Source organism: Dryobates pubescens, chromosome 3 (assembly GCF_014839835.1).
Source record: "Dryobates pubescens isolate bDryPub1 chromosome 3, bDryPub1.pri, whole genome shotgun sequence".
NCBI lineage: Eukaryota > Metazoa > Chordata > Aves > Piciformes > Picidae > Dryobates > Dryobates pubescens.
In genome coordinates, this window is record NC_071614.1 from 42469820 (window position 1) to 42491422 (window position 21603).

Here is a 21603-nt window from a genome sequence, read left to right on the forward strand (position 1 = left end):
CACATTTCTACAGTATCCGTGAGTAAGGCAAGTGTTAAAAGGAGACTGGGTAAACAAGTTACAGAAGCTAAAGCAGCCTCTCTGAAGTGAGGGAGTCATTCATTCACGCTGCTTGGCACTAAAGCAAACGTCACCTACTGCCATTGTCATCTGTACTTAAAGAGAACTTTTCAAATAGTTAATTTGCAGTACCATACTTAAGATGAAAGCTCTGACATCTCCTTTTTATTCTTGTATTTTCTTTAGAGACTATTTTCTTTAAAGGATTAGTTTATTGCCTGCCTTTAAATAAACCTCACCTGTTTTCTTCTGCTCTGTTTAGCATGTAAAAATAGCTTAATACTTTGAATTTATTCTGAGATGCAAAATAGAAGAACTGTCTATGTGACAAACCTTAATCAGTCAGGAAGTTGGTAAATTATGTTTTCATGCCATCAATATTGAGTCTCCATTACTCCTGGACATAGCACATTAACTGACTCATTAGCTACTTCAAACCATATGGACTTAGGTTTGGGTGGGTTACTCCAATAATGTCCTGAGGTGAGCTTCCTAATTATTGTAATTATGTGATCTCAATTATGGGGCCAGTCACACAAAATAGAGTCAAGTCTTTTAAATGAGTGTCAATGCACCTAGACAATGACTGAGTTGAGCAACATACCCCCTGGATGTTGGAGATCCCTTGATACTGCAAAAAGTAATTACTTTAAAAGTTCTAAGAAACTGGCAGTGAGCACAGTGACAACTGAATAAGCATGACAAGTGCATGGGATTCTGCATAGCTGCACCTACATGAATATGCTTCTCAGCAGGAAAGCTGGCTGAAACTTGATGTCTTGCTGTCAATAGTCTTAATACAGAGATGTTACATCTCTAGTGCAAATTTAGCCATGGTATTTTAAGCAACAGAGATCTGGAGTGGAGAGGTGGAGGAAGAGATTAAATCTGGAAGTGCTGAAACGCCAGCGCTAAATACCACAAAAGTGTCACAATGCAAAACTGAGAAACTACATGTACTTTAGTGAATTTAAGGGGGTTTGTGTACTGAAAGATTTAATATGATTGACTAAAATATTTTACACACAAGACTCGGTTTGAGCAAGGAGAAAGAAAAGAAGATGAAGTAAAGGTAAAATTGACCAAAGGTTTAATGTGTAGTGTTTTGAAACAAAGTCAGAAACAAACATAGCCTCAGGACAGAGATAAAAATAGTTTGCTGTGTTATTAAACAATTCAAATGCCCACTCCCTGAGAACCTCTCCGCACTTTTAAATGCAACCCAAGATAACACAGCTTTTGTCATCTTCTGGAACTTAGGATGATTAGGGGTAGGGTGCTGCTTCTGAGACACACATTACAATAAAACATCCAAAGCGTGCACCTTCTGGGCTTACTTCCAACTTTTAAAGTACATCTTGGGCACCTACAAATCTAAAAGGCCAGATATTATATAACATTAGACACCTTGAAGAGCTAGATAGAAGAACCACATGTTCAGAAGTTACATGGGTATCTTCAATTCATTACATGGGTATCTTTGTTTCATTACTTAAACTGACTTACACCCATCTTTTACCTTGAATGCAGGGTACTAATAACCACAGAACAAAATAAAAATACAGACCACTGCAATTTTCTGTTTCAGTAATATGGCTGACCATACCCGTACCAAGCCTACAAAAAAGCTTAGATGTCCTCATGCATTCTGTATCAATAAGTGTATAGCAAGCAAAACAAATGAACAATCCCCTGAGGGTATCAGAAGCACTGCACCAAACATCCACACAGAATTTCTTCCACCACTTACAATATAGAACTACGAAGAAAATGTCCACCTGGGCTGCATGAGAGAGAGATTTCTCATGAGAGGGGCCTGTGGCCTTCAGCTGTTTGAACCAGTGAGGCATTGGAAAGCAAGGTAATTGTAATTTGGTAGCATTTTTAGTTGCATGCTGGCAGGATTTGTATATTTTCACTTTTATTAGTGTACTCTAGTTATTAAAGTACTTTCCTCCTATAAGGATTCTTGAATTTGGCAGTAATGTTGGCTATATCACATTGAAGAGAAATTACTTCCTTCATAATGAGACTTTCCTGAAAAAAAGCCCAACCAACCAATAAACAACCCCCCCACATTTGTATCTATAATTATTTTGGCCATTCATACTTAGATCACATCCCCAGACTGCAAATCTGAAGCAACTATGATGAGGCAATGAAGTCTTTAACATGAATAAATGAAGCTCATGTTTCTTGGGAGGGTTGCTAATTGGCTGCTGATAAGCAGGGGGCAAAACAACCTTGTCTCCAGTTCAGCCCAACAGTTAAAGAAGTTTCCTTAGTCCTACCCACAAACAGAAATGTGCTTTTTGCAGGGGAAAAGGGTCTGTTAGAGCTTTTCTGCGGTAAAGTTTTTTATCTTTGTTGATTTTTACCTTTTTTTGGCATTGTCTAGAACAAAATTGGGTAAAAAAAAATTGTGATATTTGCATACATTTTTTGTGAGGCTGGTAGTTGTGGTTGTTTATTAATAAAGATCTGGATTTAAATGACAAATAAGATCATTCTTTAAGATTTGTTTGGGTTTATGGAAGTTTTGTTTATTTTTGTGGGTTTTTTTCCCTTCTGTGTTTTTATTTCTGAGTGATATTATTAGTCTATCATATTTGCGTGAGGGAGTTTAAATGCTTGTAATGAATGATAAAACTTTTAAATCTTTAATCTTATGTCTATTCTTTCTCTGGGGAAAAAAAAATACAAAAAAACCTAAACAAGCTCATTATTTTCTATGACCTATAGGGTGTGTATCTTAAAACTGTGCAAGCTGTGAAAGAGCTTCATGATACAAAGATGGCTGAGGCTTTACATACTCATACTTGGATGAAATTGAGACTGTAAACTTGCAATTTTTCTTCTTTTTAGTAGAACAGGGAAATTTTAATTCGAAACTGAGGACTTTGCATCTTAGCTACCTGTGCAGGTGTCTGTGTTGTAGGAGTCAAATGAATGCTGTGTATTCTGACTAAAGTTTTTCAAAATGAGTTAACAGCTTGCATATGCTACTGTATTCATTAATGGTGAAATAAAACCTTGTGCATCTGTTTCCACTTGTCATATGAGCTAATGGCAAAATTAATAAATTTTAATAGTAGTGTTTTCTGATGACTTGTTTCTCAGAGCTGCATGAGGGTTTTTTTTTCCCCAAACCTTTTTCCTTGCTCATGAAGAAAAAGCACTAAATAAGCTCAAAATAGCTTACATTTATGAATTGTGAACCCCAGTCTTTCATTAAATCCATTTATTCCACTAACTTCCTGATGTTAAGGTGTTCTCAATGATTTTGTGGGAACAAAAGGGAAATTAACTCATTAAAAACAGACTACTTAAATTGACTAGAAACACCTATTTTTGTCTTTTTCTTTTTTAGCATCATGTATCCTTTTATTCATTCATACTTAACCTGCATTTTTTTTTTCACACAACTACAATTTTTAAGTCTTTTAATTTCTGGGATTTTCTCCTAATTCTACAAACCCCAAAGCATTAAACTATATAATGACGTAGGTGTCTGCCAAATGTCTAGAGGATAGATGCAAATCTCATCTGATTTGTTTGTAGGCAGGGAAAGATCACTTGGAAGCAGTACGCCCTCCTAATACATGCTTTCATTTCAGTTTAATCATGTGAATACCTTGGCAACAGTTGAGCAAAAAGAGCTTTCTCCTTAAACTGAGACTGATTCTCTGATTTCCAGGCAACTATTTGAAGACAATTTTCCTCTGAAAAGACCCTTCACTTAGGGTAGAACAGTGCCTTTCATCCCAAGGAACAAGTATCCTGAGAGCATTGCCCAAATGGTCTCTGTGAATAAAGGTGCTAACTATCTCCAGTCGGTGGTAATGGTTTCTTTGATGCAGCACTGCACATCTGTGGTTGTTTTGGTTCTTTAAAAAATAAATAAACAACACAACTACACCACCCCCCTCCTACAGTCTGTTTTGACAGCTGTTGCAAAGGCAACAGGCCCTTTGAAAAGCTTTATGGCTGAGCTTTCTACCCACAATTCTTTTAGCAGGTCTTTTCAGCAATGGTAAAACCACAAAGCATGCAAGGTTGGTGAGGTAGAAAGGGTTAAGGCCTGCTCTACTGATGTAAATACACACTTTACAGTCAATCTGTAGTACTGCTTCTCAGTACACTTGCAAATCATCTACTTGCTGAAGACGTTTTTGATTTTCATTAGTTTTTTTTTTTCCCATTAATTGGTTAAATATTTGCAGCTATTGCTTGGAAGCTGTACTGCACTCCAGTCAACTCTACCCAGATGTAGTGTGCTGGATGGGTGGCCTCTATTAAAGCAAAGCACACACAAGATGGCTTGTGATGGCATGCCCTATGAGTTTGAGGAGTTAAAAGCCCAACTCATTGTGTCCTTTATTGCCAACCCACAGGACTGATGATCGTGATGGGATCATTGCATCTGTCCTCTCTACCTGCCTGGCGCAATAGCTGCCTGCTGTGGGGTGGCCATTGCCTTTCCCCACGGTGCTGTGAGGCTACTCTCAACACTTCAGGCAGTGTGAGCCTCTGCCCTCACACGGGGTGAACACAGCTGTTGCATGCTCTTTTGGGTAAGAATCTGTCTTACTGTGTGTAGAAGAGATCCTCGACGTATGCCAGGAAGATCCGAAGGCAAAAATGAAGCAGCCTAATTGAGGAGTGATGCTATGATAGCTCTGACTTCTTTACAGCTCCTGTAGGCTTTGCTGCACCTCAAAACCCCGATGAGCTATGACCGCTTTTGGTTTTACCTCAGGTAGGGAACAGTCCGACCAACTACTTTTATATGCAGCAACGCATTTTAAGAAACAAAATAAAAGCAAGTTCCTCATTTGAGAAGTGCAGTTTAAAAAGAGGGAGCACAGGGGGGTTAGGCAGGGCCCTCTGACTCCTCCACTTCCCCCTGGCAAGACACGCCGGCACTTGACAGGGCAGCAGAGCTACCGCCCGAGGCCTGAGGGAGCGCAGCAAACCCCGCGCGCATCGCCCCGCCTCGTTGAGGGGCGCGGGTAGGCTGCGGAAGGCTCGGCCCGGGGCGGAGCGCGGCGCCGGCGAGCCTAGCTCGCGTTCTGGCGGCGGCTGGGCTGGACTTTCTACGTTCCCCGCCCCGGGTTTCCCGAGGAAAGGCGGCAGCCCGCCTTCTCCTCTTGTACGGGCTAGGCTCTCCCCGCCTTGGCCTGGCCTGCGAGAAGTTCGCGCTGAGAAGTTTGTAGTGAGTGCTAGAGGGAGACCGCGGGGGCCCTGGGTAGGTGGGTGTGGGGAGAGCGGGTGGTGCGTCCGAGCGTGGGCCAGTTATTATCCCCGCCTCGTCAGTTGTTGAAGAGGAGGCCACCGCAAGTGAACTGCCCCGGCCTGCCACTCGACGGAAAGGCCCTGAAGTGGGGGAGAGCCTCCGGGGGCCCGGCCACCGCCCTGAAGGGGATCGCCGCGGGAGGCCGCGCAGAGCTGTGGCCCTGCTCCGTTGCCTTTTGGGCAAAGGACAAGGAGGGTTACCTGTTTTATGACAAAGATCAACTTTTTCTTTAATGTTTTTCCTCCCTTCAAGGTGTGATGCCGCCTAAGGATCGCGGTAGAGGCAAGCTGCCAATTCCTCTCCCAAGAGACATGATCCTGAAAGACACCGAAGGAAAAAGCTGGAGATTGGGCAGTCAGATCGGCCAGGGAGGTTTTGGCTTGATCTATTTAGGTGAAATATTGGTGGTGTTTCAGAGGGTGGCTTGTGAATTTGTTTGTAACTTTCTGATGTGAATAAGACTGAAGGGGCTTAAGAAATTACTGTTTATGTGCTGGTGGTTGTCCGTGTTGAAGTGTGGTTTTCTGACCTTTACTGCACTTTGTCCTTGTTAAGTGTTGCTGATGGTGCAGCATGATCTCCATTGGTTACCTGGCCTAGTTTGCAGGCTCCTAGTGCACTTTTGTGGAGCTTGGGTGCAGTAGGCAAGGTACTGCTGTTGTCAGAAGCTACTGAAGAGTGCTGGCATGTGATGTGTTTCAAAGTATTGGCAATGCTTTTGTTATCTTCTGCTTTGGACATATGCCAGTCTTACACTCTGGAGTGCTCTTAGGGTTTCTGGTTATTGGAAATGTTATCTCCTGTCCGAGACTAAATTGATTTTCATCCAAAAACCGTTATGGTAATAATATTTAGCTGGGTGTTGCCCCTGAGAGGTGGACATGGTGTCTTTCATTTGCTCAAGCCCAGATATGTTCCTGTATTTTCTTCAGAAGAAGCTGCTGCATTTCACTCAACCTGTGTTTTATAAAGAATGGTTCTGAAAGGCAGTTTGTGAAACATTCTGGGTCACTGGAGGGAATACAACATACATTACTATTGCTGGTCTGTATGAAAGAGCAAATCTGGTTTTCAAGGCAGTATTAGGAGTTCAGTTGGGGTGTTTTTGTATTTTTTTTTCTGTGGCAAACATATACAGACAAGCTAGTCTACAGTGGCTGTTGGGGCTAAAATGAGCTTGTACTAAGACAGCAGTAGAGAATTATCTAGAAGCAGTTTAGTATGTTCTTCCTGAAGCCACGATCATTTTAAGTTAGAGGTATGATACCTCATTATATGGAGTCCTAATGCTTAAAACTTGATAAGCAAGTCACTCAACATAAATTGGCTTTCTTTTTATGAATAAATCCACTATACCTTTGTTTAGTTGGTTTGGTTTATTTTTGTTAAGTTTTTTGGGTTTCTGTGTTTCTGCTATGGAAAATAATTTTGTTTCCCATATGTGTTGTTGCTTTTTTGTTGTTATTGCTTTTTTTCCAATGGATCTCTTAATTACATTTTCTTCATAGTGAGTGATTTATCAGGAAAGAATCTGTTAACACGTGGTTACATAGTATAAGCTTTCCACTGAGTGTGATTTTCAGATTTTTATAATGACACAAGTTTTCATTAGAACAGACTTCTGATGTCTTGCACCTTCTTAATTCTTCTGTTTTCAAGCAACTCCTTTCAAATATGCAGAGCTGTACTAGACTGGATGTAGTTTCATGGAGATGGAGGAGTTATCCATCAGTGTCAAATTGTAGTATCAGGCACCTGCTGTAGAGAGGAAAAAATGTATGTGTTTTCTACAGAAGAGTTAGTGTTTGCTCGTTTTGTATTTGCAGAGGTAAATGTAGCACTTTTGCACCAATGGTCTCTTGGTGACCTATTTACTGTGATCTTTGTTAGATCTCTTGTCTTGTCTCCTGGTGCTCGTCTACTTTTATCTGTTCAGAAGCATTTTAGATTGCACTGAAGTGTTCTTCCTCTCCTCCTTCTTTTACTTTCCTATGTCCGTTATGGTTAATCACAAAGAACTGAACGACAGCTGAAGACTCGTATCTTATTTCATGGTGTGGTAGTCCCATATGTGGTCAGATGTTGCTTCTCTAAAGTGGCTGCTCAGTTGTATAATGTGTAGCTATAAACTAGAGGAGGATGGACACTTTTACTTGTGCATCTGGACTTATGTTTCAGTGGAGAAAGTTTCTAAGAGAGGGAAAAAGGTGTAAGCTGGTGCTTCGTTTCACTGAATGCTTGTGCAAATGAAACAAAAAGATTTCAGTCCCAACCTAAATGCCACTGCCCCTGCTTTTTCATAAAGTGAACACAGGCACTGGAAAACCTGGAGAAAGCCCTATGACTACCCTTCGTGTGAGTTGAGTTTTGTTTTGGTTTTCTTTGTTTGCTTGTTGTTGTTGTTTTTTAGTTTGGTGGGGTTTTTTTGGGTTGCTTGTTTGTTGGGGTATTTTTGGTGGTGTTTTGCTTGTTTGTTTGGGTTTTTTTGTGGGTTGTTTGTTTTGGGGTTTTTTTGGGGGGTTTGTTTTTTTGCTTTGGGCTACATTTGGTTTTCTCTGCTGCACTGTGTTTCCTCACCAAGTTTGTGGTTTGAGGCTGCCTGAAGGAACTGTTTTGAATCCCTGTGTTGCTGTTAGTAGTTGGAGAGCATCTGATAGGTTCCTGTAGTGGAGTTTCTTTGATATCCTTTGGAGTTCATGTAATTCACACATACCTAACTGATCCACAGATTGAACCAGTAGGGATGATGGGGGGTTTTCAGCTAACTAGTTACAGAGCAGTCAAAGGCTGGCACGTATACAGAGTATTTACATTCATTTTCTTCTTTATCTAACAGTTTATTATGACCTTCTTCAGTTGGTTATATTTAAGGGATGCTGGGCATAGAGATTGTATGAGATGCTACCATATGAAAACAGACCTTAGCAATAGCTAAGAAGTGAAGTTAAAGTGTCTCTTGATATTGCTATTAAAGGATAAACAAAAGGAAGACAGAAACTTGGCAGAAGGGTCCCGTGGAGAAGAGGGACTAAGGGAACTGGGGATGCAGTGCAGAAAGCAAGGTTTTAGTTGGTAATATTTTTCCACGTGTAAGGCAAAAAATGTGCTCTTGGATCACTTGGAGCAGAGCTTTGTCATTTGCTAATGCAGTAAAATCATGCTGGACCTTGCTGTTGGTACAGCATGTGGGCTTCATACAGATTTCTTTAGCTTTCTTCCTGATCACATAGAACACTGAGGTGATTTCATATATTGTGGTGTTTATTGCAGTTTGGTTCCCACTGAACTGAGGTGGAAAGCAGTCAATGTATTAGTTGAGAATGAGAATATAGTTAGGGACCCTTGGTGTTGCTATTCTGTGTGTTTTCATAAGTGACAGCATGGCTGAAGAAACACATCTGCCACTATTATGATGGTATTCGTGTTCATTTAATCTCTCCAAAGGGGTGGTGAATGTTGTGTGTAGCAATGAAGTGAAAGCTTAGTTCTCCTGTAGCTCATTTCACAGTTAAGAGAGGAGGTGGTCAAGAATTATCCTCAAGTATTGAAAATAATGGAAGCCTTTTTGCCGAGTCCACCTCTTTATCTCTGACATGTGTTAATGTTGTATGAAATATACTGTTCTTTTTTTTTTTAATCTAACCTGACAAAAGATTTCAGCTGAGAGTCAAGAGTAGTGAAGCAGATGACGAGCCTTTGAGAATAAGATATGGATCTTCGGTGCTGAGAGGCACCTCTGCTGTTGAGACTAGTTTATAGTGCATATACAGCAGTATGGGAGGGCCGCTCAGCTCTCAGTGAGAAGCTAACACGGAGCTGTGGAGAGGAGGGCAAGGCTGGACAGTGGAGGCAGATTTGGCTGCTTGCCAGATATGAACAGCACAGCCCTTTTATAAAAATAAAGGTTAACTTTGCTGGTTATAGTTTTTAATAAGTCTTTTTTACAGTAGTGGTATAAAGATTTTGATGTGCATTGTTATAGCTTAATTTGCCATTAAGGGTACTCCATACTCCATTAATCTATAACAACATTCTTGAGGAATTTTATGGTAGTTCTGCAAAATATATTTGCAAGGGATGCATTCAGTGGAAGATAGTCACTAAATCAAAGCTGCTGAAAGCAGGCATTTGCTGACCCTGAGCCCTAGGATGCAAATAGTCACTTCAGGTTCAGGACTTCTAAACTTCTAATTTCATACATCAAAGCTACCACTATCTACAGTGTTTGCCCTGTTTTTCTGATTATTCTCTTTTCTGGTTTTGCCATCTTGTCTATTTCTTTGTAGACTTGTTCCTTCCCTTGGATTCCCTTTGCATTTTTATCTTGACCAGAGCAAATCCAGCAGCTTAGAAATACTAACTCCTTCCAATCCTCCTGAAGAGAAAGGCTTTCTCTCTTGTCAGCAGCAACAGAAGCCATCTAGAGATGTTCTCTCAAGCATTGCTGTTGCAGCAAGAACAATTGGATTGTAAGTGTTGTGTGTGAGAAGTTTTTATTTTATTTTTGTTACTGGTGCTGGTATCCTGTTGAGTACTACTGTTACCCCTTTGATAAGAGCAGAATGGAGGGGAACGTGCAGAATGGAAGAGGACATACTATTGGTCTTATAGCTAGTTTGTAGCCCTGTGGAGAGCAGTGCAATACGTTGTAAAATTAAGCAAGAGTTGAGGAGAGTGCTACTGAGAGCTGTAAATTTTCTCATTTATTTTCCTGATCTCAGTCAGTAATTAACACCAGTCTTTATGTAAACCATTCTCTAGTCTTTTTGAAAGCACTCTATTAATGCACAGTTTTGACTGAAAATTTAAGTACAGGATGATCACACAATGTGTCATTAAGATTACATTGTAGCAGTGAAATCTGCTGTACACAGCGCTATCTACCTGCAGGCTTGTTTCTCATGGAAGCTGCTGGTTGTGCAAAATACTTACTTTTTTATACTTGCATACATGTTTGTTAGTCTCTTACAATTAAAACACATTTACAATGTAGTGTTACGTATCTATATTGTCATGGAGCTTTGTAAGCAATAGGTGAAAACTAGGAGTTCTGAAACCATTTTTTTTGTAGCTGGCTTTGCAGCAGGTGTTTGTGTTGCTGTCTGACTTCTATTTATGCTTGTGTTGTTACAATAGGAGACACTCAGGATTGTACATACTGAGGAAATTGTAACCAGTGATAATTGTGCACTGCTCAAAATCTGGCACACTACAGCCAACACACAATTTTTTTATTATTGTTAACAACCCTCCCCCCCCCCCGGCCCCTGCAGAGATCATTACTATTACACTTCAGTGTTCTGCCACATGATGTATTGTTTGGGTTGTTGGGTTTTTTTTCCTTATGTTTGGACTTGTGATTTGAGAGACATTGTCATGCTCTTTATCAATCCACCTTGTGAGAGTTCTAGGTAGGGACTGAGACCCTGGCATATGAAATAAAACCAGTAAGTCAAGAAAACAGGTCTGAATGGGTTTGGGTTTTCTTTTAAATTGGTGGGGGGTGTATTTCTAAGCAGTGTTACATGGTAGCAGGAATCACTTCAGATGAACAATAGGGCACCTGTTGCCTCATAGAGGGTGCTCCCTTCAGCCGTCTTTGGCACCTGTACCCCACTGAAACTGGCATAGTATCTTTTGAGTGGGCACTGTGTTAGCCTAGCAGATGGGCTGAAGCAGAATCTTGCCAGAAAACAGTTTGTGCATCAGGTTTTAAATATTAGAGGCCTGGACTCCCTCCTGAGAGTGCTGTAAGGGCAGACCATACATGTCTCTTCTGCTTGGGGTTAAAGGATGTGTCATATCTGTTCCAGCTTAAAGCAATTAACTTTGAAAGTCAGTGGTTTCTATTGCTGGGGAATACAAATCTTTGGCAGTAATGAATTAAGATTAAGATTACATAGAAGTATGTGTAAGAAATGTAGTGGAATTTCCTGCCAGAACTGAATATTCTTAACTTGCAGGCATTTGCAGTTATATGCAGAGCAGTTTAGCAGCTGAGCACAATTTTCTACTAAAACCAGTTTAGTTAGGTCTTGTGGAAGATGGTTTCAAAGCAGGGTACAGAGGGCTATGTACATATCATTTGTATAGTAAAATTTTACATTCATAAAATATCTAGAAGACTATAGAAAAACCATACTTATAAACACTGCTGAAAAGAGTTGTCCAGGAAGGGATGATGCATCATTGAAGGAACAATGTGCAGGGAAGCAGGTCTTCCTTAGGCTACATTAAAAATGGACTATAAATAGCCTTCAAACACTGAATATTTTAGCTCTTGAGAAATATTGGATAATGCAAAGGTTGGGGGTGGAGGGTGGTGCAGGGAAAGAGCAGTGAGTTTTGGTCAGCTTTCAATATTTGTTTTAATGCCCTCCATGTGTAGGAAATATTTGAAGTTGTGTGTTAAATAGCAGATGATACATTTTATTTGTGTACTTTTTGGTTTGAGTAACTACACTCCTGCAGAGTGGATCAATTTTATTCTTAGATGCTCTGAGCAATACTCCCCCCTTGTTTGTTAGCTATTGTATTTAACAGCTCTTGGCTGGACTTAAATAGGCTTAGAATTTTTCCTTTTTTTTTTAATAGGTAGCCTCTAACTTTGCTATGTTTGAGATTAGTTTTTATTTTTACAAAGAACTAAGCTGAAAATAATACTCTTCTTGATTAGTTACCCAGTGAAACGAAGCAAAAATAAAATACTTGCAATCCAAGAACTTCTGAAATAATTTTATTTGTGTTTCCTAATCAAATATATCCTGAAAATACCCAGCAGTGGCAAAGACACCAGCTGTGGACAGGAGCAGGGGTTTTCCAAACTGCCAAATCAATGCTGTTTTCTTTTCCATTGTGTAAACTTTGTCAACAAAACTGGTTCTGTGAGAGCCATTGAAAATATTTCACTGTATTCCAAATGTGACTGCCACAAATTAACTGCTAAAACTACAACAAGCACGTTTGAACTGGCAAATAGAATTGGCACGTTTCTTTGTCAGACTGCATGCAATTGTGCTGTGTGGTTGTAGGAAATCACAGTTCATCCAGAAACACCCTTTTGTTACCATTTCTTATTAACATTTAGAAAGCTACATTAATTAAGGTTGTAGCACTCAGCAACTAAATGGATGAAATTCATGATTAAAGAGGATGATAAGGCTATAACTGCTCTGCCTGGGTGAAACCAGGGAATTCTGGACATGGGTTAATTTGAGGTAAGTTATTTGCTGTGTTGTGTAGGCACAACAGTTGGAAATCACGGCAAAGAGCGTGAATCTTGCTGCACAGCTTTATTTCACAGTGCATTTTAAATTCACATGCTTTTCATTGGCATGGTAGCTGCAATTGTGGAATGGGGCGGGAGGAGGAACGGAAAATGGAGCTGTGCCCTTTGCCGTTTGCACATGTTTTGTGAGACTTGTATTGGCGTGAGATAGAAACAGCCATAGCCCACTACGTGCTTTGTCTTGCACCAGTGTCCCCAGTTAAAAGTTATGCAGACAGTGGTTTTAATTGTGTGTATACATCAATGTGCCTCCCCTAAAATTTAAGGGATTGTGCATCTCAGCTGATAAAAGCAACGTACCCTGTAAACTGTGAACTCTCACACTTGTTATGCTATTTTAAGATATAATTTGCAACCATAATCTCAGTATATGTGTGTGTATTTATATGCCATCAGAGACCTCCTGCCTATCAACATTGCTCTCCTGCAGGGTCTCTGCTTACTGTCCTGCAGTCTAGCGTTTAGCTGATTGTAATATTATAAATAGCCATGTGCTACCACACAGAACGATGCTAGCACATGGCTAATTACAAGTATGCAGTAATTAACTATGAGCTAAACTCGCAGGAGAGTATGTGGTGGTGGTCTATGAGGTATGTAATCAGACTGTTTGTTAAACCTTGGGAGCCTTTCCAGTCTGTTAAGTAACTATACATAGTAATGAGACAATCTAAAAAAAAAAAAACATTTATGTTCATTTATGGGCAAAAAATAGTCTGTCTTATTTCTGAGCTGGAGCTGAGGTACTGATGCCTGATGCATGAATGGTGAGTTAAAATGATGGGACAAAAATCTATGCATGCAGCTTCCACATTTCTGTATCAGATTCTGTCCACTATCTGTCTAAGAAATCTGGAGTGTTGCCCATTGGGAATGTTATACCTTTTTTCATGTATGTATGGTAAAAACCAGTAATACCATTTCCTCCTTTGCAGATTTGAATGTTCTGTTACTCATTTTGTGGAGCATCTGTTTCTGTATCTTGTTGAGCTTTGTCTGATTTATTTTTTTTTTCCTTCTTTCTTTCCCCTTCTCTCATTGTAATGACTGCTGGTTAGTTTTGCAAGGGTGTGACTGAAAACCATCCACACCAGCACAGTGTAAGAACCCCAGGGGTTAGGCCCTTTTTTTGGGTGACCTCCTGTTAATTGCTCTTCTTCATTAACCTGACAGTTGTTACTGTCTGTTTCAGATTACCATGAGTTAGGCCTCTCTTTATAAAATGTCAAGATACCTACAGGGAAGTGAGATCAGACTCCTTCAAATGCATCTAAATTTGATACTTCTCTATACTTATCAACTGTCTGTTAAGTATCTTGCTATTATTCTTATACAGAGGTTCTTTTCCGAGTGAATTAAGGGAAAAAAAGGGGGTGTATCATCTTTGGAAGGAAGGTGAGGTAACCCATGAAATGTTTAAGGATGTTGCTAGGTCATGCAGGAAAGAAATTGGAGAGGCAAAAGCCCATTTAGACTTTGACTGGCCACTGCTGTGAAGGAAACAAAAAATCCTTCTACAAATATATTAATGGAAAGAGCAGGGGCAAGGACAAACTGCACTCTTTAGTGGACGTGGAGGGCAATATAGTAACTGAAGATGAGGAAAAGGCAGAGGAACTTAACACCTTCTTTGCCTCAATTTTTAATAGCAAGTTAGGTTGTCTTCTGGACAACTGTCCTCCTGAGCTGGCAGATGGATTCAGGGAGCAGTATAGTGTCCCTGTGATCCAGGAGGAAGTAGTTAGAGACCTGCTCTGCCTCTTGGATCCTCACAAGTCCATGGCACCAGATAGGATCCATCCCAGGGTGCTGAGAGAGCTGGCACATGAGCTGCCAGGTCACTCTCCATCCTTTTTTAACAGTCCTGGCTCACTGGAGAGGTCCCAGATGACTGGAAGCTGGCCATCATGATGCCCATCCACAAGAAGGGCTGGAAGGAGGAACCAGGGAATTACAGGCCTGTCAGCCTGACCTCGGTGCCAGGCAAGATTATGGAACAGGTCATCTGAGTGCAATCACACAGCACTTACAGGATGGCCAAGGGATCAGGCCCAGCCAGCATGGATTTAGGAAGGGCAGGTCCTGCCTCACCAACCTGATCTCCTTCCATGATCAGGTGACCCTCCTGGTGGATGTGGGGAAGGCTGTGGATGTAGTCTACCTGGACCTCAGCAAGGCCTTTGACACTGTCCCCCACAGCAAACTCCTGGCCAAGCTGTCAGCCTGTGGCTTGGACAGCAGCACTCTGTGCTGGGTCAGGAACTGTCTGTAGGGCCGAGCCCAGAGGTTGGTGGCGAATGGTGCCACATCCATCCATGGTGCCTTATTGATCATCTGAACCAGGGGATTGAGTCCATCTTCAGTAAATTTGCAGATGACACCATGCTGGGGGCAGGTGTGGATCTGTTGGAGGGTAGGAGAGCTCTGCAGAGGGACCTCGACAGGCTGGACAGATGGGCACAGTCCGACAGCCTGAGTTTTAACACATCCAAGTGCCGGGTTCTGCACATTGGCCACAACAACCCCATGCAGTGCTACAGGCTGGGGTCAGAGTGGCTGGATGGCAGCCAGGCAGAAAGGGACCTGGTGGTACTGGTTGATAGTAGCCTGAACATGAGCCAGCAGTGTGTCCAGGTGGACAAGAAGACCAATGGCATCCTGGCCTGTATCAGGAACATGTGTGGCCAGCAGGAGCAGGGAAGTCATTGTGCCCCTGTACTCAGCACTGGTCAGGCCACACCGTGAGTACTGTGTCCAGTTCTGGGCCCCTCAGTTTAGGAAAGATGTTGAGCTGCTGGAATGTGTCCAGAGAAGGTCAACAAGGCTGGTGAGGGGTTTGGAGCACAAGCCCTATGAGGAGAGGCTGAGGGAGCTGGGGTTGCTTAGCTTGGAGAAGAGGAGGCTCAGAGGAGACCTTGTTGCTGTCTGCGACTACCGGAAGGGAGGTTGGAGCCAGGTGGGGGTTGGTCTCTTTTCCCAGGTAACCTGTGACAGAACGAGAGGACACAGTCTCAAGCTGTACCAGGGGTGGTTTAGGCTGGATGTTAGGAAGAAGTTCTTCATAGGAAGAGTGATTGGCCATTGGAATGGGCTGCCCAGGGAGGTGGTGGAGTCACCATCACTGGAGGTGTTTGAGAAGAGACTGGATGAGGCACTTAGTGTCATTGTTTAGTTTATTTGATGCTGTTGGATGATAGGTTGGACTCAATGATCTCAAAGGTCTTTTCCAACCTGGTCTGGTCTAGTCTATACTGTTCTATCCTAATTTTTCTGATATATGTCAGTAAGGTAGTACATCTAATTCTATTTGGGTTATGTGATGTTGTTGAATACAGTTTTCATTGTATTTATGGAATGTGATCCTTTAAACTGATGTTGTGGTAGTTTTAGGCTGATGCCTAGGAAGTTTTTCATGGATCTTGAGTAGAAAAGTGGTAGAATGTAAACAAATTACCACTGGATGTAAAGTGAAAATAATGATAAGGTCTAAATAATCCCATTGGTCCGGTAACTAACATAAAGTTAGTTGTATAAACTAATTCTTTTTGGCTTCTTCACTCTAGCAGATACTGGCTTGTGCTTTTACTTGGCTGTTGCTGACCTTGGCTGATTTCTTGTTGTGGCTAAGTACTAACAAGCTACTCTATGCTTAATTCCTCTTTCTTTTTTTCCCTTGTACAGGGGAAAGGGAATGGAGAGGGGGAAGCTGTTGATAACCCCTGGTTTTGTCCAGGGGGTTCTTATGTTGTTTATAAATTGTAAATATATATAAATATTGTATATTTTGTACATATTCATTGCATTTCATATTTCCAGACTGTAGTTTTGCTTGTAAATATAGCTTCATTTGCTTCCATTTGAGCTGGTCTGGCAATTTTGTTTTGAGGGGTAATTTCAACCCACCACAGATGTCTTCAGCTATTAACATGTAGTGGAGAAGGATAAAGACTTAAGTACTTGTGCCTTAATTCCCTGTTCAGTACCATGGTGTGAAAAGAACAAAGTTTGCCAAAATTGCCTTCCTGATTGTATGATATTTTAAAACTGTGTTCTGAATGTGACTGCTGCAAGTTTGAGTCTGTGGACACTTCATACCGTCCAGAGCTGCTGTTTTAGGATATGTTAATTTTATCTTAATGCATTATTTGCACAGAAGTATTCACATGGGAAAGTGTCAAGCAGAAGGCAGTGAGGACCTTGTGGGTGTCAGGTGTGTGTGCTGTAAGATTTAACCCAGATACTGAACAGAACTGAAGGAGAATGGCAGCTGAGGGAGTCTCTTCATTGCAAAAATATTATTGTGTCCTGACCATCAAAAAAAAAATGTAACTTGGATGGTTTGATTAGATCTAAGTTTATTTGATTTTTATTATGTGGATAAAAGCAGTATATTTTTGTGTGTGCTGATAGTTGAAGTGTTTCACACCTGGACTGTTGCTCGTATTTGATCATTGTAAGAAGTTTGAAAGGGACACTTATTTCCTAGGAACTGTATTCTTTTTAGTGTTTTTCAGTGATGATTCTAACAGATGATTTAGTCTCATTAAATTTTAATCCCAGTGTAGCTCCATGTAACTTCAGTAGTATCGAAGAGAACTGATAGTTCTCTCAGGGTCAGAAGAAAATAGAATTGCATTGTCTGTGCAGAGAGGTTCTGTCTCCTGGGCTGTAATTGGCACATGTGGTCAATTACTGTTTTGAAATCTCTCCTTGCACTAAGAGGCACAATCCCTCTTCCCCTGTTAGGAAGGTGGTGGTGGTGCTATCCCTAACTTAGGCCAATGTCTAAATAATGTCAGCATAAAAATCAAGGTTCTAGGCCAAATTAATTTGTAATAGAGGAATGCAGACAGTCCTGTCTAGTGGCATAATGTAGGTCATAACTTTTAAGTGTCTTTGTCATGGCAGTGAATTGATAGTAACCAAACAGGGAGGTGATCCAGTTGACTGGAATGACTTAAACACAGTCTGTTATAATGAAATACTTTGTTCTGGTACAGGCCTGCAATGGGGACATCCTGCTTACTCCTGAATTAGCATTGAGGGACAGACTTCTCAAAATGTGGGCTAAAATTGCTTTTGTACTTGTTGATTAAAACTATTGTGTTTGTTGTTTTCCTTTTGTTTTTTCTTTGAATTTTGCACAACTTTGACCTTTAAAAGCAGGAATTTCAGGTCAAATGTTGACTATCTTTCATGTATTTTTTCTAATGACTATATGCTATGTTAGCTTGGTCTTTGTTTGCATTTATGTTTTATTGTTTGCAGCTTGATTCCCATCTCTCTCTCCTTTTGCAGCTTCCCCTCAAATCCATGTTCCTGTGGATGATGATGCAGTTCATGTAATTAAAGTGGTAATGTGTTGATCTCATTTCTAAACTGTTAACTAGCATGCATTTCTTTCTTTTCATTATCCTTATTTGCAGTATCAGATCTGTATTGGATGCTTGTGGCTTTTGTCTTTCCTTTTTATTTTATTTTTTTTTGGACTAGATATTTGGCATTTCCATGATACACAGTATTTTCTTGATCCTTTCCTTGATTAGTGCACTCAACAATTTACTAAGGAACATCAGGCTGTGAACTTGCACACTTAAGACGCTATTTTCAAGAATTTGTGGAGTATAATTCCTTAAAGAATCTCTATTGATGAAAATGTATTGCTAAACAACTTTTATTTTTAGCCACTTATTTAAACTGCATTTCAGATAGCATAGTGTATGGGAGGTGAGGAGTCACAAAAGGGGCTTAATCGTCTTTGAGTTTCTTACATACCTCGCTTGAGAAACTGTTGTCTTTTGAATGTATTTTCTGATACTAAGTTTGTTTACTTCTTAATAGGAATATCTTGAAAATGGCCCGTTGTTTTCTGAACTGAAATTTTACCAGAGGGCTGCAAAACAAGAGCACAGTAAGTAATGTCTTAATTCTGATTCAAGTAGCTTTAAGTGCAAGTTTGAGTTTAACTACTTATAATAAGTATTGTTGCTCTAGAGTTTAATAGCAAACTCATCTCATAGACACTGAACTAATTCTAGTTGTTGCTGTAATAGTTGTAGATTTCTACAGGTTTCTTTACTTGAATGTTATCCTTGTCCTTTCTGAAGTGTACCAAATTTATTATGTGCACACTTCAGGGTGCACAACAATGAATGGACTCCAGTGAGGCCAGCCTTGGAACAGAGGTGCTACATGGACTAATTGGTGACTGTATTTATGCTAGTAACTATTCCCATGTGCAGAGATAAGAGTGTGTGTAATCATCACAGGATTTAGTAGTAATCAAAGCACTTGGTTCTGCAGACACTTAAGCATGGATGTGATTTATTCATGGGAACTGTTCTAAAGACTTTAGATGACTTAGATTGCTGGTAGACATAAGCACTTTAGATAGCTTGAAGCATTCTGTATTGACTAGAGCTTCTGAAAGAATTATTTCTTCAGCTATTGATAATTGCTCACCTGCCATCTAAGGGAGCAAAGTATCACGTTGCTAGACAAAAATACTTCTTATTTTGAACAACATGGAGAACTTCAGAGTAAAGTATGTTCTGAATTGTTTGCTGCACAAACTGCCAAATAAGTCTTGCGTCGTTTCATTCAAAGCCTTGACTTGACAGCTAAAACAAAACCAACAAAAAAACCCCACATCAAACTAGCTACCTTTAACCTAATGTTACCCTTTTTATTGTTGTTACAGTAAGAAAATGGATGAATCTCAAAAAAATAAAATGTCTAGGAATTCCAGTGTTTTGGGGATCAGGCTTGGCTGAATACAAGGGAAAAAGGTAATAAAATGAATGGTAATTAAGCCTCAAATTGACTGAAGATCCATTTTCAACAGAATGGAGAGGAATCCTTTCAATTTGACACAAACTTGCACTCTTGCCTTGAAGGATTTCTCCTTTTTTATATATTTCCTGGTAGCTATAGGTTCATGGTCATGGAGAGACTTGGGGAAGACCTTCAAAGAATCTTTGAAGATTGTGGAAGCAGATTTAAGAAGGAGACTGTTCTGCAACTTGGGGCACGAATGGTGTGTACAAAGAGGGGGGAAATTGCTATGTCTTGAACTTGCTGAGTTCAACTAGAAAATTGTCTTCCTTATGTAGTTCCTTTACGTAGCTCTTGAGTTTAGAATTAAATGTGTAAATGTTATGTGTTTTCTTACATTTGATCTTTTTTTAGATAAAATGAGTATTAAGTAGAAAATCAAGACCCCTTGTAAACCTGGAAGTTGGTGGACTCAAACTAATTTTTTATTTTAATATATTAAAACATAGGCCATCCACTTCAACATGCATGTCTAGGCTGAGATGTGTAAGCTTATTCTCATATGCTTTAACTTGTATGGATTTTATTTTTTCCCCTGTGTCTGTAGGGTATTGTATTAGACATCCATATCTGTCAAAGTTCACAATTGCATGCTGGAATGCAAAATTTTGAGGTTGTTTGCTGAACACACTGATTGTAGAGGCCAGCATTAGGCCACTAAGCAAATATCACTTTTGTTTTCAAATGTGTGCAGGCTGGCGCATACTAACAGATGATTATATAGGCGCTTCTTTGTAATATCAATTGTGCTGTGACAAATTGTACTCTGAGCAAGTTTGCTGATGATACAGCACTAGGAGGAGTGGCTGACACACTGTCAGGCTGTTCTGCTATTCAGTGAGATCTAGACAGGCCGGAGAGTTGGGCAGAGAGGAACCTAACGAAGTTCAAAAAGGGCAAATGTAGAATACTGCACCTGGGAAGGAACAACCTCATGTCCCAGCACAGATTGGGGTTTGACCTACTACAAAGTAGCCACATGAGGAATGATCTGGGAGTCCTGATGGACAACAAGCTGTGAGATAGCACTGTGCTCCTGTGGGAAAGAAGGTCAGTGGTATCTTTGGAGTACATTAAAAGGAGTGTGGCCAGCAGATTGAGGGAGGCTCAACTCTACTGTGGCCACATTTGGAGAATTGTTCTGGTCTCCCCAGATCAAGAGAAACAAGGAACTGCTGGAGTCCAACAGAGGGTTACGAAGGTGATGAGGGGACTGAAGCATCTCTCTTAAGAGGAATGCGTGAGACACCTGGGGCTGTTTAGCCCAAAGAAGAGAAGACTGAGAGGGGATCTCACCAATTGTGGTAGTTTTATGTTTGGGGGGAATCTTCCAACCCACCACACCAATCTTTATCAGTATCTGATGGGTGGGTGTCAAGAAGATGGGGCCAGATTCTTTTCAGTGGTGCCCAGCGACAGGGACAAGGGGCAGTGGGCACAAACTGGAAATGCAGAAGGTTGCACCTAAACATATGGAAAAACTTCTTTTTTGGGGTGGTGTTAGTGCACTGGAACAGGCTCTAACAGGCTCTAGAGAGGTTGTGGGGTTTTCTCTTCAAAATCTGCTTGGATGTGTTCCTGTGCAACCTGCTCTGGATGACCCTGCTTTTAGAAAGAAGATTGAATTAAATAATCCCAAGAGATCCCTTCCAACTCCTACCATGCTGGGATTCTGTGAGGCTGCTATTACTGTGCGGAGGAGCTCTTGAGTACAAAGGAAAAGTTTTTGCAAGAAGAATGTCTTAGTACTAGAATGCACTTCCCAGAGGCTGCAAATGCCCATCCTTATGGACATTTAAAACTTGACTATTCTCTTTTAGAATCCAATCTAATTTACATTAGTGCAGCTTGAAGCAGAAGGTTTAGACTGGACAACTCTGAAGTTTCATTTTAACCTAAATAATAATTAAGAAGTGAAGGGCTTTTGTGGTCTCATAACTGACAAACTTGTAGCACTCTTGTTACTCTCCAAAAGCCAGGGTTAGAATGTCCTATGTATTTTCCACATGCAAATGTGTTCTTTTTAATAATAATTAGGGCTATTGTACCCGAGTAAGGAGATGAAGCAGGATGCTGATGATGCAGGGGGTTGGTGATGTGAAATGCAGGTCATATAATAACTGCC

The 21603-nt window shown here is 40.6% G+C and overlaps 1 protein-coding gene across 5 annotated transcripts in view; it reads left to right on the forward strand.

The window, feature by feature from the left end:
* The first annotated feature begins 5237 nt into the window (after positions 1-5237).
* VRK2 (VRK serine/threonine kinase 2) overlaps positions 5238-21603 on the forward strand; it is a 47799-nt gene continuing 31433 nt past the window's right edge. The window contains exons 1-6 of one of the 5 annotated variants that reach the window (XM_054180052.1): positions 5238-5268; positions 5609-5749; positions 17943-17998; positions 18486-18555; positions 19345-19432; positions 19572-19680. In XM_054180052.1, coding sequence (XP_054036027.1) covers positions 5614-5749; positions 17943-17998; positions 18486-18555; positions 19345-19432; positions 19572-19680 — 459 coding nt within the window. In that variant the 5' untranslated portion in view covers positions 5238-5268; positions 5609-5613. Of the gene's footprint in view, positions 5269-5608; positions 5750-9642; positions 9826-17942; positions 17999-18485; positions 18556-19344; positions 19433-19571; positions 19681-21603 lie in introns of those variants that run through there. The other 4 variants (XM_054180055.1, XM_054180051.1, XM_054180053.1 and 1 more) reach the window with 4 other exon arrangements.